At 54.5% G+C, this 19,368-nt stretch overlaps 1 protein-coding gene across 1 annotated transcript; it reads left to right on the forward strand.

Annotated features, from left to right (window-relative positions):
• Positions 1–9,367: 9,367 nt before the first annotated feature.
• On the forward strand, positions 9,368–11,575 carry PG998_014190 (GATA zinc finger; the record flags this gene model as incomplete). The annotated part of the gene is made up of 1 exon (XM_066881006.1): positions 9,368–11,575. The coding sequence occupies one exon, from the start codon at positions 9,368–9,370 to the stop codon at positions 11,573–11,575; it is 2,208 nt and encodes a 735-aa protein (XP_066723858.1).
• Between the last annotated feature and the right edge of the window lie 7,793 nt (positions 11,576–19,368).

Here is a 19,368-nt window from a genome sequence, read left to right on the forward strand (position 1 = left end):
CATGTTTCCCCACGCAGTATATTTTGACCAGAGCTATGAGTATTGTACGAGCCGATCGTCAACAGCTTGTTAGATCTCGATGAGTGGATCCACGTGACCTCCGACCCGGGAAAGTAGCAAGGCAGGTTGGCGATGATTTGAGGAGGCTGTTCTGTCCATCTTGTACGCCCTCGAGATATAGAATCATGGCCGATTCAAAGCGTCCTGAGCTTTGCAAGTACCCTCTTACTCGTCTATCGCCAATGCGTCGTCAGCGGCAGCTCAAGGTTGGTTTGACACCATAACTGCAATAATTCAACCTCCTCGAAGATTCGCTAATTTCAATATGTTTTGCAGCCCGATAAGAATGCTCCTGAGCAACCCGGTTCCGCTTACATTTCCTTCTCTGTCCGTAAGTTATTCTTTTTTTGCCTTGCAACCCTGACTGTTGCTACGGTATTGCGCAAGATATACTTTATCTAACCAATGACAGCAGAAATGCGAGCTGATCTTAGAGGGCATAATCTCACGTTAACTGAGATCGCCAAGTTAGTGGGCGTGAACTGACAATGCCTAGATCACGCGGAGAAGGAGCAGTATGAGACTCCAGAGCAATTGTAACATAGAATCGCCCGAGGACCTTGAGCAGCAACCTAGGCACATAAGAATAGGGCTACTTTGATAGATACACTATGTTCAGCGTCGATGTCACTGAATGTCTTGAATGAGCTAGCTGCCGCTGGTGATATCATGTGCACTAACATGTGCGACGTCTTCACCCAAGCTGTACGCCGCTACGGCTCAATCGAAAGGCGCCCAGTATCACGATCACCAAGATGGTGCTGCTGCAACTTTGGCAGGTAGTTCAACGCATTTCGCGCCGTTCTGCGGTCCATCCTGTCTTCCGTAGCCTCTCTGTGCCTATTGTGCAGGTATTGTATCGACCGACGGCGGAAGCGGTGCTGGAGCAGTTCGGGGTGGGGAGCAGCCAATCCAGAACTTGATCCTAGCCCCGGTCGACCTCGTTCTGCTGATCTGGTTCTCGACTGAGGACCATAGGATGGAATGCCTCTGAGTCAGAATCCACGCCAGAACACGGTGGTACGTCCCACGCGTAGAGTTCGGAACTGACGGCAGCTGCAGATGAGCTGCTTGCTCACGATCCTCACTCTTAAACGGCCATTTCAGGGCGTGAAGGCCGAATCGTCGCATCATTTTCTTGCCCTTCCCTGGACTGAGGCCCTCTTCCAATCTCTGAAGTTCTCCTTGTCCATCTTGCAATGCGGTGTATAGATTCTGGGATGTGCGGAGCTTTGGCCCCTGATGGCCGCCTAGGAGTTGGTGTACGCTCTCGGTGACGGCCTTCAGATTCGTCACTTCGATATTGATTCGTCCGATATCGTCTCTCGCATTCGAAACTTCTTTCCCGTACTGCGCGCAGAGCTTGACGATCTTTGCTGCCAACTCGATGACGGCAAGAGCGCTGGCGGCGGTGTCGAATTCAGCCATCGTCTCGACTGACGCTTCGTATGGCGTCGCTGGGAGACGAGGAATCGTCGGGGGATACGAAATTGGCGAGGCCACGTAGGCTGGGCGGTCCCTGCTGAACAGGAGTCGAGCACAAGGAAGGCATTGCGGCGATTGTTGGGGTGGTGGCCATGAGGCTGATTCGGTCACGGGATCTGCACGTCGTGCCAATCATATGGTAGAGTCGTAAGGAAAACGGCCGTCAGATGGTGATGCATGTTGATGGTAGCACATTGCGGGCTGCGAAAAAGTCACCTTCCTGCCTGACCCAAGGGCGCTTGAGGCGGGGTTGTAGGCTACAGTGCCGTTTCGAGGTGGGTCTGGGTCGCATGGTTAGGTCAGGTTGGGTTATCAAGTCCCCTTGCGGCCATGCCTATTAGTCAGTGAACTTGACAGACTAGCCAGTCGGCAGGTCAATCAAAGCCATGTCACACTGCTGGAACGGACGGCTGCTGGTGCACATCGTCGAGAAGAATACTGTGAGAATAAGGTGAAAAATGAACAGATGACGGAGACAAGGTCTAGAGGGGTCGCCCAGAATGACCTAATCACCGATCCACTTCTTATCCGACATAACGGCGTAATTGATTAGGCACGAAAAAGACGATTCTTCGTATCGTGCTGGCAACACGCCGTATGACGTACGCCGACGACCGGTGAACGACAATATGAGTCGAAATTCGACACAGCATGGCCGCGGCGGGGTGGTTGAAAGAATCGGCGGCGGTGTCCCGTGTAGTTGTGTACACACACACACAATTTATTAACGTCCGGGCGGCGAAGCCGAAAGGGCAACTAGCGCTAATCTACGGTACATTCTTGAATCGCTTACTTGTCACCTAAAGCCCATGCATGCTAGTTGTGTACATACATACAATTTATTAACGCCCGGGCGGCGAAGCCGAAAGGGCAACTATCGCTAATCTATAGTACATTCTTAAGTTGTTTCCTTGTCACCCAAAGCCCCTACACACTCCATTTTCGGCTCATGTCACTCCTTTTCCGTCAGTACTTTCCTAGATGATCCCGTGTGTTAGTAGCGTTCCCTAGCAAGCCAGCTTGAAGGCCCTTCTTCAAGTGTTCAGCATCCTATCCTCGGCAGCTGAAGCGGCGCCTGCTGTGTGAGGCGCGGGGTGGTTAGTATTATTTTAGTATTATTTTAGTGAGAAGACTGGTATGTGTCCAGTCGGCCTGTCGCTATGGCAAATCGTATAGTTGCTCGAACGGCCTCCATGTCGGGAGACCAAAACCTGTCGTCCGATGGTGATTTGCCGCCTAAGTAGAAGGATGAATTACTTCTGTGCGTATCTGTGCACTGGAGCATCTCTGTCCGGTATGCTGTCCATCTGCTGCATCGGAAGAGGAAGTGTTCTACTGTCTCTCTTGCTTGTCCGCAGTCGCACTGGTCTGTCGATGCCGCCTCGATTCGATAGAGATATGCGTTCAGTCGAGCCATCCCTGTCCGGAGCTGGGCCAGGACGCTGGCTTCTTTCCACGAGAGACGATCGTATAACTGTCGTGTGTGTTTTCCTGGTAGAGCTGTGTCGATCTTTTTGGAGTATCTCCCGACGTGTTCCGGCAGGCTTGCATTCGCTTCCCGCTTAGTCCGCGCCACGTTCAGTATCGTCGACTTGGCTCCGGGGGTCTCTACCCCTGGATGCGCGCCTAGCTGCGTCGTGCTTTTGGCCTCCCTCTTCGCTCGATCCATAAGTTGATTTTCCTCGCCCGTCGGTAACCAGGCGATAGTTATGCTGTTTCCTTCCCTTCTGAGCTCTTGAATGGCTTTATAGGCTTGGCAGACATGTCGCTGTCCAGACTGTTGGCGTGGTTTCCTCAGTGTGAACACCGCGGCTCTATTCCTCGTGAATAACAGGATATTCCGGTAGCGAAGCTTCGGTAGTGAGTGCAGCATGTCTGCAATAGCCGCTAGTTCTCCCGTGAACGGGTTTTGCTCTTCTCTTGCGCCGAGAGTGACAGCACGGGTCTCGCACATAGGGCTCGTTCTCGTGGACGTCCTTATTTCGACGGCTCCCCCGTATCCTACGAGACCGTTCCTTGCTGAGCTGCTCACGGCGATGCGTGCCGTCCAGTCCGGGGCTGTGCTCGGCACCCCCTCTGGCTCGTCTGTCACCGTCGGTACCCGGCTCACCCATGGTGCCAGCGCGTACGGCTGAATGGTTTCGAGTTTCTCCATAGGCATGTCCTTTAATACGTCCGCCACTTGGTAGAATGGCGACCGGTGGTATCTCCTGAATTTCCGTATCCGCGCTGTACTGCTGCGAAGGGGGTTTGTCGGGGGAGGGTGTGAATGTCCGCCCACATCTTGATCGCCCTTCTCCAGAACCGATCCTGTGTCGTGGGAATGTGTGCCTCTGCTTCTGCCACGCTTGTCGCCACTGTCATGAACGTCCCGACGATTGCCTGGGCCCCTATTTTCTGGATTCGATTCACAGGCACCGCCGCTTTGTACCTGCATTCGTGCATCCACACGTTCGACGCGTAGTCTACCACTGGCGCCACCGTGGCCGTGAAGAGCTGTCGTGCCGTGGCTGGGGACAGTCCTTTCAACCGTCTCAGTTCTATCACGGCCTCTACCCCTTGGTTGCGGCCCGGGCAATGTGTTCTTTGTATTTCAGCTTGGCGTCCATAATGACCCCGAGGATCTTGACATGGCTTTTGGGTTGAACACTTTGTCCTTTGATGGTGAAGGGTGTCGAATCGGTCTTGTACGACTTGCGGGCAAAGTGGATGATGGCTGTCTTATCCGCTTCGAACGTCGCACCACTTCTCCTCTCCCATGCGAGGGCGTCGTTGATGATGGCTTCTATCCCTTCGCGGTTGCTTTCCGCCGTCGGGCCTGTGACCCAAGCTGTAAAGTCGTCTACAAAGGCGATAGCACCCCCGTAGCAGTCGATCCGCCGCTGTACCAGATCCGCATTAAAGAAGAGGAACAGAATCGGAGACAGGGGAGACCCTTGGGGCAAGCCGGCCTGTGGTAGGCTTCGTCTTTCGGACGTGAGAATCGTCGCCGTACGACCTGAGCAGAAAGCGCGGATCCAACGGAGCAATGGGTCCGGTATTCCTCGAGCTTTCATCCTTTGGAGAAGCCTGACGTTGAATACCCCGTTGTACGCCCCTTTGACGTCGAAGCTCACGAGGCTGAGAACCTTACGGCCTCGCCAGGCAGCGTAGACTTGTTCTTGTAGGAGCATGAGCGCCTGTTCTGCCGATCGTCGTTTCCGGGCGCCGAAGTGGTTCGTTGGGAGGAGCCCAAACGTCTCGACTAGGTACGAGATCCTCTCCGCAATGACTGACTCCATCACCTTCCCGAGTGTTGATAGCAGCGAGATCGGGCGCCAGGCTTTCGCTATAGTATAGTCTTCTTTGCCCGGCTTTTTGAGCGGTATGATCTTCGCATGGCGCCATTGGGTTGGTAGCTTTCCTTCCTCCAACGACGTACGAAACAGCGTTAACACCCGTTGCTTGACCACCGGCCACACTTCCTTCCAGACAGCTACCGGCAGGCCGTCCTCCCCGGGTGCTTTCCAGGACTTGGCTGCGAACAGCTGTCGTTCTATCTCTTCCATCGTGATAGCGCGCATCTCGATGGGCGCCCTCTGCGGGCGGTCCCCTTCGTCGGCAATCTCGCCCGGAAGCGGAGGAAAGAACTTGGTAAGTAGTTCTTCCGCCTGCTCCGTATGGTTGGAGGTGCTCGTCCCATCTGCCCGCACGAGTTGGGGGACTTTTCCAAATGCCGTGTCGTCGCCCGCTTTGAGGTATTTTGCTGCCTTCCAGATGTTGTCGTTGTCGGCGAGGAACTCGTTCCAGTGCTTCTTCTTTTGCTGCCGGATGGCATCGTGGTACTGTTTTGCGGCACCTTTCGCCGTTAGATCTAGGTCGCTCCTGGTGCATCCTGCCCTCCTCTCGGCCCGGGCTCGGTTTCTCCAGTACGTGTGAATGCGCCGGAGTTGTGTTAGGTCCGTTGTCCACCATCGTTTCGCGTACGGCGATGGCTTGGCTTTGGGGGTCAGTGCGTGCACCGCTTCTAGTACGACTCCCATCAGCCGGTCAGTCTGCTGCTGGACAGTTCCGCCCGTAGGGGTCGTGGCCAACGCTGCTGCGATCCTGGCGTTGATGTCTTTCCACGGGGCGTTCTTAAAGAGGAGCCACTCTTGGCCCGTAGACGCTGGTGTAGCCAACTCGAAGACCGTCTCCATGGTCCGGTGGTCCGACCCATGTTCCGTGTCGAGCACCCTGCACTTGACTAGAGAATCTTTCATCGCTTCCGATGCTAGGACGAGGTCAATGGTCGTACTGTAGGCTCCGCCACTCCACGTTTTCGTGCCCCGCGGGAGCAGACTGCTGAGGCCGAGTTCGGCCATGAAATGAATAATCGGATCCGCCTCTCCTTGCTTTTCCAGTCGCACATCCTCTCCTCCCCAGAGCTGGTCGTGTCGGTTGAAGTCCCCTGTGATAACCACCTCTACTGCTGTTCCCGTCCTCCTTCTCACTGCCTCGATGGCGGTGCGCAGCTTTCTGCACACTTCTTGGAGCGCCGGGGGTCCTCCACAGGGACGTATACGGACGCCACCAAGACCGCATGTTCCGGCAGCCGCACGACTGCCGCGGTAATGTCTGGGGACTCGACCGGGACCTGTTCCGCTTCCACCTCCTTGCTGACCCAGAGCATGCTCCGAATCGGCCACCTCCCTTCTCTCCGAACTGATGGAACCATCTTGACCCACCTATGGTGTCCCATCGGTGTCGTCAGAAGCTTCCCTTGAACCATCCTCGCGTGCGGCTCTTGAATCGAGATCACTGTCGCATGCTGTACTTCTTCATCGTTGAGGAGACTGTCGTGTACGGGTCCTTGCTTCCTCACGTTGTTTTGAATAATACGGAACGGTTTAGTCATGGTTCGATGGGTACAGCTTCGGACAGTGTCGGCTAAACGACTCGTGTGGTCCTCCGCACAGGACGCATTTCGGAACGGTTGCCTCGCAGCTCTGGTGGCTATGCCCCTGCTTCGCGCATCGTCCGCAGGTCTGGGTGTTCTTGCACTGGAATGCCTTGTGTCCCACCTGCTGGCAGTTGTAGCACTGCTCCGGCCGCTCTCGTCGCTCGAATACCCTCGTGTAGCCCGACTCGCCTCCGGCGTAGAAGAAGCCCTCCTCGAGGAACTTCCGCGCCTCGGCCGCCTTCGTCAGGTAAACGACCATGGAGCCGTATGCCTTCCCGTTGTCTTTTCGGCTCAGCCATGCCACTTTAGCGACTGTCGTCTCGTTCTCTTGTCCAAATGCCTCGGCAGCTCCGTCTCGTATGTTGTCGTTCTCGTCCAGGACCGCTGTGCGCCTGACGCTGTCTACCTTAATCGGGTACAATTCGTCTCGCAGGACGCGAGCTCCAGACACGCTCGTCTTCTCGGCAGCTTGTTTGACTAGTCGGTGCTCGGTCTCATCTCGGCAAACTATCTTGATACGCTGGGGCTTCCTAGGGTCCATGGTTACGGCGCGGCATCGCCAGGCCTTCTGTTCTCCCGTCGCTCGCATCTCCTTCTCGATGGCGGCTCGAACCGTCCCGGCGGTCACATTTGCTCGTTTATCTTCCTCTATCCGGGACGTATCGATAGTGCAGTACAAGGTGTCGGTAAACGTAGAAGGCGTCGTGTTCATCGAGGTAAGTGTGCGTACGTTGCTCGGTTGGCTCGTTGGGGGCGTGCGTGCGATTTGCGCGTAAGAGGCCTGCGGGCTCGTCTGGGCGCTGCCGGCGAGGGCCGCGCTGTTCCTGAGTTCTTCCAACTGCTGGGTGACATTTTGAAGCTCGGCGGTGAGCCGCTGGATGATTGCCTGCTGGTTGTTGATGATCTCTTTCAGGTCTCGGATCTCGTTCTGGGAGCTGGCCACGAGCTCGTAGATGCGCTGTAGCACCTCCGGCTCGATGGACACTTTATTGTTCGAGCTTGTCTCCGGTCCGATGTCGCCTTCATTCGAGAGTAGCGCCTCGCGTGCTTTGGCGCTGGGCTTCGCCCGCTTCGCTCTTTTGACCGACGTCGCGATAGAGTTTGGTGCGTCCACCACGATCTCCATCTCTGCACGGTCCTCCATTGTCGCGTTGGACGCCCGCCGCCTTTTCATCCAACTCCCCTTTCAGTAATGGAATACGTAACAAATAATTGAACAATGATAAAATAAAGGTCTCCTCCCTTTTGTGTACAGTCACTAGCGAAACCTGCGTCCTCTCTCTACTCTTTGATAGTTTCCATTTTAGATCCTTTGGCAGGGGTAGCTGTTGGCGCCATGTACCCCGCCATGCTCGTAGGTACAGAGCCGATTTCTGCCTTTGCTAGTCCTTCTCTTGTACATCCATAAATCGGTTACAATACTCTGGAATTACTTATGCTTAACGAGAGCTAGAGCTAGAAACTGTGATGTTTTGACAACGAATCCGGCCAACGTCGTTTTTGGCATTGAGTTATTACAGGAACGCTGACAGATTTCAGTCAAAACATCTGTTTGTAGGGATGATTGTAGTGCCATAAGGAAAGCATACGACTGTCAACAGTTTCTAGCTCTAGCTCTCGTTAAGCATAAGTAACCTAAGAGTATAGTAATCGATTTATGGATGTACAAGAGAAGGAGCAGCAAAGGCAGAGATTGGCTCTGTACCTACGAGCATGGCGGGGTACATGGCGTCAGCAGCTACCCCTGCAAAAGGATCTAAAACGAGAACTATCAAAGAGTGGAAAGAGGACGTAGGTTTCGCTAGTGACTGTAACTCGGACACAAGCACTCCTCCTCGTGCCGATAATGGACAAGCAGAAGTACAAGTCGAAGGATAACTTGTATGGTCGGAATATGCTAATAAGCGAATACTTGTGGATATACCACTGGGCCCTCCACCCACCAGGTCCTGGAGAGGAAATCCCTGTGGGTAAGGATCGTGAGAAGCGCCCTGGGCGCCCGGCTCACCGAAAGTACCGAACGAGGAAGCAAATCTCAAGCCACATTCAAGTTTTGAAAGAGCTCTTCAAACCACTGCCCCTCTGTCAGTATCCTCTATAAGTAGTACAGACTGTCGTCTCCCTCCCTATAGCTAATTGTGACTGACAGTACATTTTTTCTTCCCACGGAAGAACGACGTGGATGGCAAGAACGGAAAAGTAGTTGTAGTACTCGGAAGTGGCCCGGTTCAATTGTGGATTACCTTACCCTTTTTATAAAGCGGTCTTGCGCACCAGCGCGATGCCCAAAAGAACTATGACCACTTAATTGGCGGGCACGGACTGAACACTCATTGGACTACCCGCTGGGGTTGGGTACCGCCTGACCTCGAATTAGCGCCATGCTCAGCCCATTTTACTGGGCTTTTCCTGCTGTTATAAAGACCACTTGCCTCCCTTGCTTCCCTATCTCTAGTGACCCTCTCTGTCGGGACACATTCCTCACTTCGGAACGCCGAGCAACCGCAATCATCGACGCTCAAGCAGTAATGGACATCATCACTGAGACGAGAAGCAGCGGCTTAGTCAATCCGCTCCATCCGACGGAGCTGATGATTGCGACGCCAATGGCGCCGGCGCTGTTACAGGTAGGTGAAGCGACGAGCGTCGGCAACCATGAACTGGGCGGGGTCAGCACACTAACATATCGTGAAGCCACAAGCGACCTCGGCGCCCTCGATGCATCGGTCCCCACTCCCATCGTGCCGGATGATTTGCTCATGCATCCGACCGGAGATGAGGCCTCGTGGGCTGGACCCTGTGACCCTTATCCCACCCCGTCCGAAGGCGGCTCAACTGTGATCCGCTGCCATGGCGATATGCAGCCCTCGCAAATCGAACCTTTTCACAGTGTGGCCCACGATGGGGCCAGTGGGCCCGGCTACCCACCATTTAGCGCCATGTTCCCGTTTGCCCGCCCCCAGGACCTCCAACTGCCCCCCCGTCCCCGTGGAATCATTGCCTTTTGAAATCAATCTCGCGCTGGCCGCCCTGCTTGAGAGTCGGTCCAACCTGCAGATCGCCCATGGCACGACGCGCTTTCTGCTGCCATTTGTCGTCACAGACGCCTTGGACCCCCTGGACAGGATCATTTACGTGTCGGACAGCTTCCTTGCCGTGACCGGATATAGGCGCGAGGAGGTACTTGGCCAGAATTGCCGCTTTCTCCAATCGCCAGACGGTATTGTGGTCCCTGGGGCCGCCAGGCAAGCCGTCAGCAGCGAATCTGCCTACATACAGAGGGAAAAAGTCCGCGAGCGGCGTGAGACGGAGCACAGCATCATCAACTACAAGAAGTCGGGCGAAGCCTTCTTGAACAACATTTCCATTGTTCCCATCTCGTGGGGATCTAGCCCCACACCAAGATTCATCTTTGGTTTCTCCAATGTATACGAACTCGGGCCTCCTGCTATCGCGTGTCGGTTAGGCTTGGACACACCATTATCCCTTATTACTGGGCCGAGCTCTCTTTTTAATGGGCAAAGCTTGACCCCCGCCTCGACAGTCGAATGGCCGGACTACGCGCCCGTTACCCCCTATCACCGAGGCGATTCGACCGTCGTCCAAGGTGTCGAGCCCGTACGCGCTGTTCCCGTGGACAAGCCCGAAGTACATGAAGATGCGGGCATGAGCAGCCCACCGGACCTTTTCTCGTGCCTCCATGGCTTAGAAAACGTCGACCTGGTTTCTCTGGTTGCAGTGACGCCCTCCTGGAATAAGGCGATTCTCGAGAACATGCGCGCATTGGTGCAAGTTCTGTCGCCGAAGGGGATGATCGTCTATGCCTCCATGGCGCACGAGAAGCTCGGCTATAGTTCGAGTGATCTGATCGGCAAATCGTTGGCTGACATCTATCATCCATCGGACGTCGCGGTTTTGATGAGGGAGTTAAAGCACACCGAATCCATTAATTTGGACCTGATGTTGCGACTGAAACAGCGATCTGGTCAGTATGCATGGTTCCAAAGCGCTGGCTCCGTACGGACCGATCACGGCAGACGCTGGGTCACGCTCACACTGCTTGAACAACACATCAGTCATCTCAGCAGCAGCGCCCTCTCCGAGACCCACGAACGCTCCACCAACCATGGCATTTGGGTTAAGCTGTCGACGTCGGGCCTGATCCTGCATATATTTGGCGATCCCTACAAGTCCCTGGGCCTGTCTGCGAACGATCTAGTGGGGACGACGCTCCAAGACCTCTTGAAACAGCGCGATGCCAAAGCCGAGTTCGAGACACTACTCGGCAGCGCACGCTACGGCGGGGTCGTGTCGTCGACTGTCATCCTCATCAACGGGCGAGGCCACCGTCTCGAGACTAACATTGTGCTCCATCCTGGCGCGCTGGGTGATCGGACGCGCCCGTATTATTTCCTAGCCCACTGCAGCATCCTGCAACCCTCCGCCTGGAGGAAGCAGAAGGACTCGTCACCCGAATACCGCAGCCACCCATATAGCGTCGCCAGGAGCGTCGCCTCCATTGCCACCAACAAGGCCGTCCCCGCGTCCACAGTGGGCGACGATGGCGCCAACGACGGCCAAGACATCCTGGGCGGCCTCGACGCGGACCGGTGCGGCCCGCTCCCTTACGAGATCCACCAGCTCAAGGCAGCCAACCGGGTCCTGCACGACGAGTTGCAGGGCCTGCTCAAGCGCGCCACTCAGTGCCGGCGGTACCGGCGGCGCGGTGGCGACCCGGCCATCGGCTGCGCCAACTGCCACACCAAGGTCTCCCCCGAGTGGCGGCGCGGGCCCAGCGGGATCCGCAACCTGTGCAACCGGTGCGGGCTGCGCTGGGCCAAAACGCGCCGCGACTCGGGCGGCGCGCGCACCGCGAGCAGCAGCCTGATGGGCTCGCCGAGCGTCGCGGCGTCGTCGACCTACGCGACGAGCATGCGGGCGAGCTTGGACATGGGGACGCTGGCGGGCCGCCCGAGCCCTGCCAGCAGACTCTCTTCTCCGAGTGCAGGCGCATCACCGCCGTATGTTACGAGCGCGCATGCGAGTATCGATACGCAAAGGCCGGTCGATTTTCGGTTTCAGGATACCAAGGGGGAAACTGATGAATAACTAACGTATGCCGCCCCATAACCGACACCCCATCAAAATAGAATGCGGAAATCGACCACCAACTCTAAATAGCCACCATTCCTTCATTGGACTATAATGCAATCGCTTTCAACTGTAGATACAATAGGTATTTCAGAATGCGATTCCTCAATTTCAACCTGGCTTGGCCCCTCCCTTGTACGCTGTATGCTTTCAATTGGTGCATATTTCGAATTCTGGCTGATCTAGACCTTTCGTTTCTTTCGAGGCCCTGCGACCTCCAACTTCTCTTTTAAGGATTGGATTTGAATTTCCGCATTGACTAATAGAGAGTCCTTGGCCCTCGCTCCCACCTATACCAGCTCAAACGTACCATTCAAAGCCGGGCTCGGTCACTAGCACCTTGTCGAACTCATCCAAGGAGCGCCTGTGATTTGCGAGTCTTTCATACGACAGCATTCCAGACCAGCTCGTTCGTTGACGCACAATAACGTATTTCCGTTTCGACAACAATTAACCACGCTTATCTACAATTTCATCAACGACTCCTACCTGGAGCGTAAAGGGGTATCGTTGACTAGACCAATGGTTTGTGTCGCTTTACTTCGTCTTTGAAGTACCGCAACTCCGTCGCTTGGTTGAACCGAGTCATTTCCCTCTTTCTCATATTCGAACCGTCCGACTAGGATATACATGCCGGCATTATCATTGTCAATCCATGTCTTACTCTCGAGGCTAGCTGACGGACACTGGCATTTGCGATGGCATCGACTTTGTCACCCATATACTTCCCCTGGTTTCCGTCGATGCAGCACGCATGATTGCTTGGTCTGTCCCGACAGCCCATATTACTAGATTGCCACTTGTTTCGGAGGCCTGGAAGAGCACTCTGCCAAACACTCGACAACTACATACCCAACAAATCTTTGATAGAGGGAATGCAAAAAGAACATCCTATGGGCAGCGAACAGTTCGTTTTTACTTTGAACTAGAACACCTTTATTCTCACTGTTTTGTGACCTTTGACGATGTGCATGTCTAACCACAGGACTGAACAGCACACAGAAGGTCGAACAGCTGTAAGTCACCGTGTGCTAAGTCTGGCGTAGATCGTCAACTGACATCGAGTACAGGTTCCTGCAACAAACTCGGAGGGTCACGGGCTGGTTGTCGCAGATGAAAGCCCTGTTTGAGCGATTCGTCCCCGCGGCTGACGCCGATCCCTTGGGCGACACCTTTTTCGATCAGGTATAAGGCTTGAGACAGGGAGTGTTGGGGCGAATTGGGCCATTCGCAAACATGATGACCCCTTGGCGCGGAACCGTGTTATCTTCTGGCATTGTATGTGTCGATCGCCGGTGCTCCATTTCTCTGCCAATGCGCTGGCCTTTTGTAGCTCATCAACTCTTTTCGCACGGGCCATGCAGCGCTGCTCGGCTGCCGGTCGGAGAATCGTCGAGTAGGATGCGTCTACCGTGCGATGATGCGTGTAGGTCGGTCGTGGCATGCCTCTCATGCTGGTCTTGGAGGACTAGGTAGCCTCGTTGGCCTTAAGGAGTTGCCGGCGTGCTTCGGAGTTCGATGGTTATTCGAAACAATGAATAAGACATGCGCGGAATACGATAGTAGCGCACGATCGAGTCAAAGAGCGAGGGAGGCAGCCAGTATAGAGAAGGTCAAAGAGACGAGCAGGCCGTGTCCTGGGCGTTCTTCAGGGTCCGTTGGTCATTCGAGACAGTGGATAACAACCGTATCGCTATGCTGTCGTCTCTCTTGCTGTGCGGAAGCGACGGTCGCCTTAACTTGTATTTTGGTAGCAATCAGTCGTCATGCTGCTGTGACCAAGTCGGGAGCTTGTCTCCGCACCAGTTGTGCTTGCTGCCATGCCGTATCGGATTGCGGTCATGTTGTCGATCGTCAAGAGGATGCTATACTGTGTTGTCGACGCGTTTCCCGGCTGCTCAGTTACGTCGGATAGAGGTTAGCCAAAGCATGTGTCGCGGTTTGGAGCTCTGCCTGCAATTGAACTGGAAGCCCGGCCCCACGTAGCACAGCCACCTTCTCCTGTGGCTGACGAGAGCAGCCACCCCCTTAACCCGCTTCTTCCACCATCCAATATTCATGCTCTTTTGGCACGTGAGACGAACAACAATAGCTTCCATACAATGGTCACAGTCACAACAGTCAACCTTTAATACAGGTAGTAGACCTTCGTTTCTATATTCTAACAGCAATTTTACCGCCAACGCCGTAAGGTTGCTTTCCCGTACTCTGTAGGATGTCTCAGTGCCAGTTTGCCGAAATCTCTATCTACTGCAGTTTTGCATGCAGTTTTACAACACAAAAGCATTGCCATGCGCACCTCAGCCGGTTGTCCTCTCCATACAAGGGTAGGCCAGCCTCTCGACATTGCTGTCGGGCAGCAAAGGTGGCGTGTCAAGCGGCTGTTTCATAGAGGCCACAGCATCACTGTCCGCAGAGTTCGCTCTATTGCTAATGATCTCCTCGGGCCATCGTACACTGCACCCCGTACCATCTCCGAAAAGTGCCGGATTCATCGTACGGGGCCATGGCGGACAGAGGTCAGATAGGTCGCCCATATTGTACGCGCTTGGAAAACCTGCAGACGCAAGTAAAGCAGGGTCAATCGACTCCGAACCAGCGAAATGCAGATTATGGGCCTTAATGACGAGCAGCGTCAGATCGCTGATTTCAACTCTCATCTTCCGTATGTCATCACACAGTACCTCTATTGTCGCCTTCAGTAATATCTTCTGCCTTTCGTGCACGAGTAGCCCTAGCTGCATCGCGATTCGTCTGGCGTCTTCTTTCGGGACCTGTGGATTGTGCAGCAGGCACAGTGCTGGCAAGCAGCTGGTCTCCCATCGTCTTGGCCGTCCTTGAACTTACGAAGGACAGGGTTTCGACGTTTGCTGGTTGGTAGAGGAAGGTGAAGAGAAAAGGGAAGGAGATCAATTACTCAAAGATGTAATTATAGGCTAAAGCTTGTTCAGTATGGCCAAGATATTTTTTTTGATTATTTTCCCTTTTTATAATAGTTGTCTGCGGTTGGTAATACTGTACAAAGCCCTCCTGTCTCCTTCGTCGATAAGATGTGAGGCTATATGTACGATACCAACAGACGTATGTGCTATCCTTTTCTGTCGCATCTTTCCCACACCTGCATCAGAGCAGAGACCACGAGACAAGGAACTATCTGTAGTCTCTGTAGTCGCTTAGTTGACTCACAGTTGCAAGCCACCATGAGCGACCCAGCCATGCCGCGCAGAGTCTGAGGATTGGATCCGCATCCACTCGGCTAGACAAGCTGAACAGGAGCCGACAGTCGCATGGTTTGGCAAAGGTTTCTTTTTCTCCTTTAGGCTATTTCAGTCCTTACGACATACTGCCAGCGTTGGAGGGCAGCCAAAATGCATCTGGTCTCCTCCGTAGTCCCGGAGTAGCACGGTGTTACTGTACGCCGAATCTCCCGCTAGCGGACGTCTGAAAACGGACCTGGGCCGTATGGGTGGTCGAATGTTTCCAGTGCGGTTGGCGGTAGAAATGCGCTTTGGCCATCGTGCTGGCCATCTACGTGAAGCCCTTTGCTACGGCTTACTCCAGATTGGATACTTGGTCAACATGTGAGATGTCATTGGTGCCCGCTTGCCACGCATAGCTACCGCCATACTGCTTATACGGCCCATACGACTGGTGATCCTTGCTGAGCAAGAAGTCCGACGGTCTGCAGAGTTGGAGACTGGGGGTAGGTTGTGCTGGCACGGCTGGCAGAAGTTCTGACCCCATGGCTGGACTTCGCCGACGACTCGCATTCCACCGCTCCCAATGTGTATGGGCCCCTCGTAGCTGCCGAAGTGCTTCTGTGGCTTTTTGCTTTGGGCTTGTCCGGTCCCGTTCACGACAGGCAGCCGAAACGCATCTGATTGTTCTCCCAGGTTCTCAAATAATAGTATGTGCTCCTTGTACCCGAACGCCTCAATGCAGCTCTTCTGGTTCGTACCTACCAGTAACATAAGAAACCAACTCAGTTATTTGCACCTGTTTCTGGCCATGCTACCTGAAGCTACTACCGGTCCTATTGTCTTCGTACCTCAAGGTACAGTCGTCAAAAGAAACCGGTGCAGTACTGACGGTGTGACTTATATGCAGTTCATCTTTCGAAGCTAGACTCTCGATCAGGAAATGCTTTTTCGTAGTCGGTTCAAAGTTATCTCTCCAGCTCTACGTCGTTAAGCGGCGGTAGGGCAGATGTAGACCTCAGGATGCAGAGCTGCTGATGGCGCCGCCGGTCGAAATGAGCAAAGCTAGCGAACAGCGGGAAACTTAGAGCGAATGGGGACCCCAAGCAGATGCCGATATAGTTGTATCCACTATTGGGCGTGGCGCAACTTGCTGGCTCACACGAGGCACTCTGGGGCCCTCCAATTCCCAGCGAGTAGTATGCAGAAAGGATACTGGGAGGCCAAACTACCATTCTAGTCCACACGACCGTAGTCTCCCATTGTCCGTTTTCGAAATGCGCCGATCCCGAATGGAGCCAGAATCATCCAGTAACATACCGTACTGTCATTTGCTGCTTAAGCTCGAAGAGTCTCACGGGCTGTTTTCAGTCCTGAATTCTGTTGGCCCTTACTGTGAAGCAGAATGGGAACCGCACGTAAGTGGCATTGAGTGACGGAATGGATGCCGGACGGACAGCTTGTGATGCAGCCCATACCCATACCTGTTCTGACGCGCAGGGCCAGAGCCTGATGTTCCCCCGCTCCGCTTGTACCGTTCTGGTAGAGCTCGGCCGCCACGGAGCCTGAATCACCCAGCAGCGTATTCTCTATCGCCGCATCCGTCGAGAGCTCGAAGATCCTCGCGCGCTGTTTCCGGTCCTGGCTTCATAGTTGCCTGCAGACCTGTTGGCCATACTCTTGGAGTGCCGCGTCGGAAGAGTAGCAATGGCGCACTAGCGCGACTAGCGGGCCGACTCCACGGCTTCTCTGGACGGCGCAAGAACTCATCCTCGTCAAAGACGCGCTGAAGGCAAGCTGGGCGATAAATCATTCTCGCCAAAATTCGTTCTATATCAGAACGGCAGCTACCAGGCGAGGCCATCTTCACCCAACTGGCATCTGAAATCACGCCACATGGGCGCCAGGAGCGGTGCAGCCACCGGTTCCCACCCGAAAATCCAACTATTTCCCGTGTGCTGTTTCTAGCGGTGATCCAATTCCACATTGATTCGCAATCATCCGGCAGCGTGCGAAGAAGCAAGGCAAAAGTCGCGCGCTAGAACATGGTATACTCTTAAGCACCGCAGCTGGCAAGACACAAAGAAGGACTCGAATATATATGTATATACTGGACAACATTTTCGTACGCGTACCTTTGACTGGCGCGGCTGTATGTATCGCGCCATCTTTGTGTGATACTCTTCAGCGATATCCCCTCGTTCAAACCTACTCCGATGGCATCTAGGGCCCGCTCGAGGATGCCTTGAACCTCGCGCGTGCGGGCCCCCTCGGCGGGATGGCCCGTCTTGATGTCCCACAGCTTCCAGGGCGTCAGGTTCATTAGGGCGTCGGCGCACAGGGCCGCAACGTCGAGGTCGTCGCCAAATTCGGCGTGCACGCGCTGCATGGCGTCGGCGTACTCGACGTTCCAGATGGAGCGGTCGTCTTCCTTGCCGGCATGCTCGCGGGGGTACCGGTATCGGAGAGCGTCCACCAGGGCCTTTTCGAGGGATGTCGCATCACCACCAGGGGCGGCGTACTTATAATCTCACGTTAACCGAGATCGCTAAGCTAGTGGGCGAGAACTGGCAATATCTGGGTCACGCTGAGAAGGAGCAATATGGGACACGCGAGCAACTGACCTGAGACCCCAAGAAAGACTGCAGCTTCGCCATAACGCCCCTTATGAGTGCTGGCTGCGCACGCAGTTTGTCACAATATCCCCTCAACAAAAAATCGCTGCGAGGACTGAGAGCAGCAAGTAACATAGGCACATAAGAACAGAGCTACTTGAATAGAAATGCGTTACGTTCAGCGAGAACTTCAGCGAATGTCTTGATTGATTCTCCGCCGCTTGTGATATCTTGTGCACCAACGTGGGCGACGTCTTCGACCAACCTGCATGCCTCTGAGATTCGTCCGGAAGTCGTCCAGCGTTCCGATCAGCATCTTGGCCACTGTGTCCTGCTTCAACTTCCGCCTGTAGTTCATATACTCGCCTCGTGCGCGTTTCGCCCCATTCTGCACAAACTCTCTTTGGACGGCCTGCCAGTAACAGCTTTCCACCATTTCCCCCAATTTGGGAGGGGTTAGGCGCGGGTTTCCCGTAGGCGTTGTCTGTGGTTGGATCGACGTAATCGGTGCTAAGGGCTGTCTAGGCACCCGGCTGTTCCAACATACATCTCTCTGCAGAGATGCTTACATTCGCACCGTGGTCGCGGTATCTCGCGTGTGTTGGGTTGGCAACTGCATTCATCACAGCGGCCGGCATATCGTTCGGCGTGGAGCTGGACTCGGTGTGGGCGGGTTGATGTACCTTCACTGTCTGTCGAAAAACTTGGGCGCCTGTAACATGATTAGCGCCACCCGATCAGTAGACGAGAAAGCATGCCCACCTGTGGGCGTTCGGGGTGAAGGCAGTTGCTCCAGACCTTTTTACCCCGTTGGACTATTGGGAATGACAGGTCCCGCCGTCATCGTCGGGAATGATGTTGTAGACAGCCGGAGTGTCGGCGCCCGTCATGGCATCGCATCGCTATCTATGTCGACACCGACATTCGCCTCATTGCTGACACCCGGCGGGGCCTCCGGAATTGATAGCTTCGACTCGGCAACTCGATCGTGTCGCTCGGCCGTAGCTCGGTTTTTGCGGACATGAAATGCTGATGACATAACGAGCTCGAGTCGGGTGAAGGCGACCTCGTCAAGGACCTTGCCAGGACAGCGGCTGACCTGGTTCTAGAACACATTGTTGGCGAGGATGGTTTCTGGCGGCTATTTCCAGCCCTGAATTTGTTAGTCCCTACTGCTGGAGTGCAGAGCCGGAAGAGTAGCTAACTAGGGGTACTAGCGTGACCAGTGGACCAATCCCCCTAGAACGTATCGTCACAGGTTTAGGACAACCTCCATGGGCTGCGGAAGTATTCAGATGCTGTGGTCGCAGGAACCAATCGGTTTCGACCTCGAGTGGTACTTTTCCACCCACCACTCGGTGGGAGTCGAAAGGGCCCAAAGGTGCGTTCAAGTGAACCAGCAAATGCGCCACGGTCAGAATGAGGGGACGACAGTACCGGCGCCTGTTTGGTGTGTCCCCATCCGCACCGGGTCTAGCTGGCTTTCATCATTTGGAGCAGCGGCGCCATCAACAGTTACATCATAAGGTCTACATCTGCCCTACCACAGCCTCATGCATCCTACAGTGCTATAGACAGTACAATGCAGCTCCTAGTCTCTCATACATCTTTGTTGCGATTGAGACCTGCCAGATTCCAGGATGCTGTCAACGTTACGCAAGCAATTGGCGTGGCATATCTCTGGATTGACTCAATTTGCATTATCCAAGATGACAACGATGACTGGAAACGGGAGTCGAAACGCATGGAAGATGTCTATGTTTCAGCATATTGCACAATAGCGGCGACCGCTGCTAGCAACTCTACGGCTGGCTTCCTTGCCGGAAGAGAAAACAACCAAAGTCTCTATGTTGAAGATGACCAGGGCGAAGCTATCTATGTCTCGACAAATGGCGGATTTCGACAAAGATGTCGAAAAGGCCAGCCTTAACAACAGGGC

Source organism: Apiospora kogelbergensis, assembly GCF_038363985.1.
Source record: "Apiospora kogelbergensis strain CBS 113332 chromosome Unknown utg000010l_segment0_segment0, whole genome shotgun sequence".
Classification (NCBI taxonomy): Eukaryota; Fungi; Ascomycota; class Sordariomycetes; order Amphisphaeriales; family Apiosporaceae; genus Apiospora; species Apiospora kogelbergensis.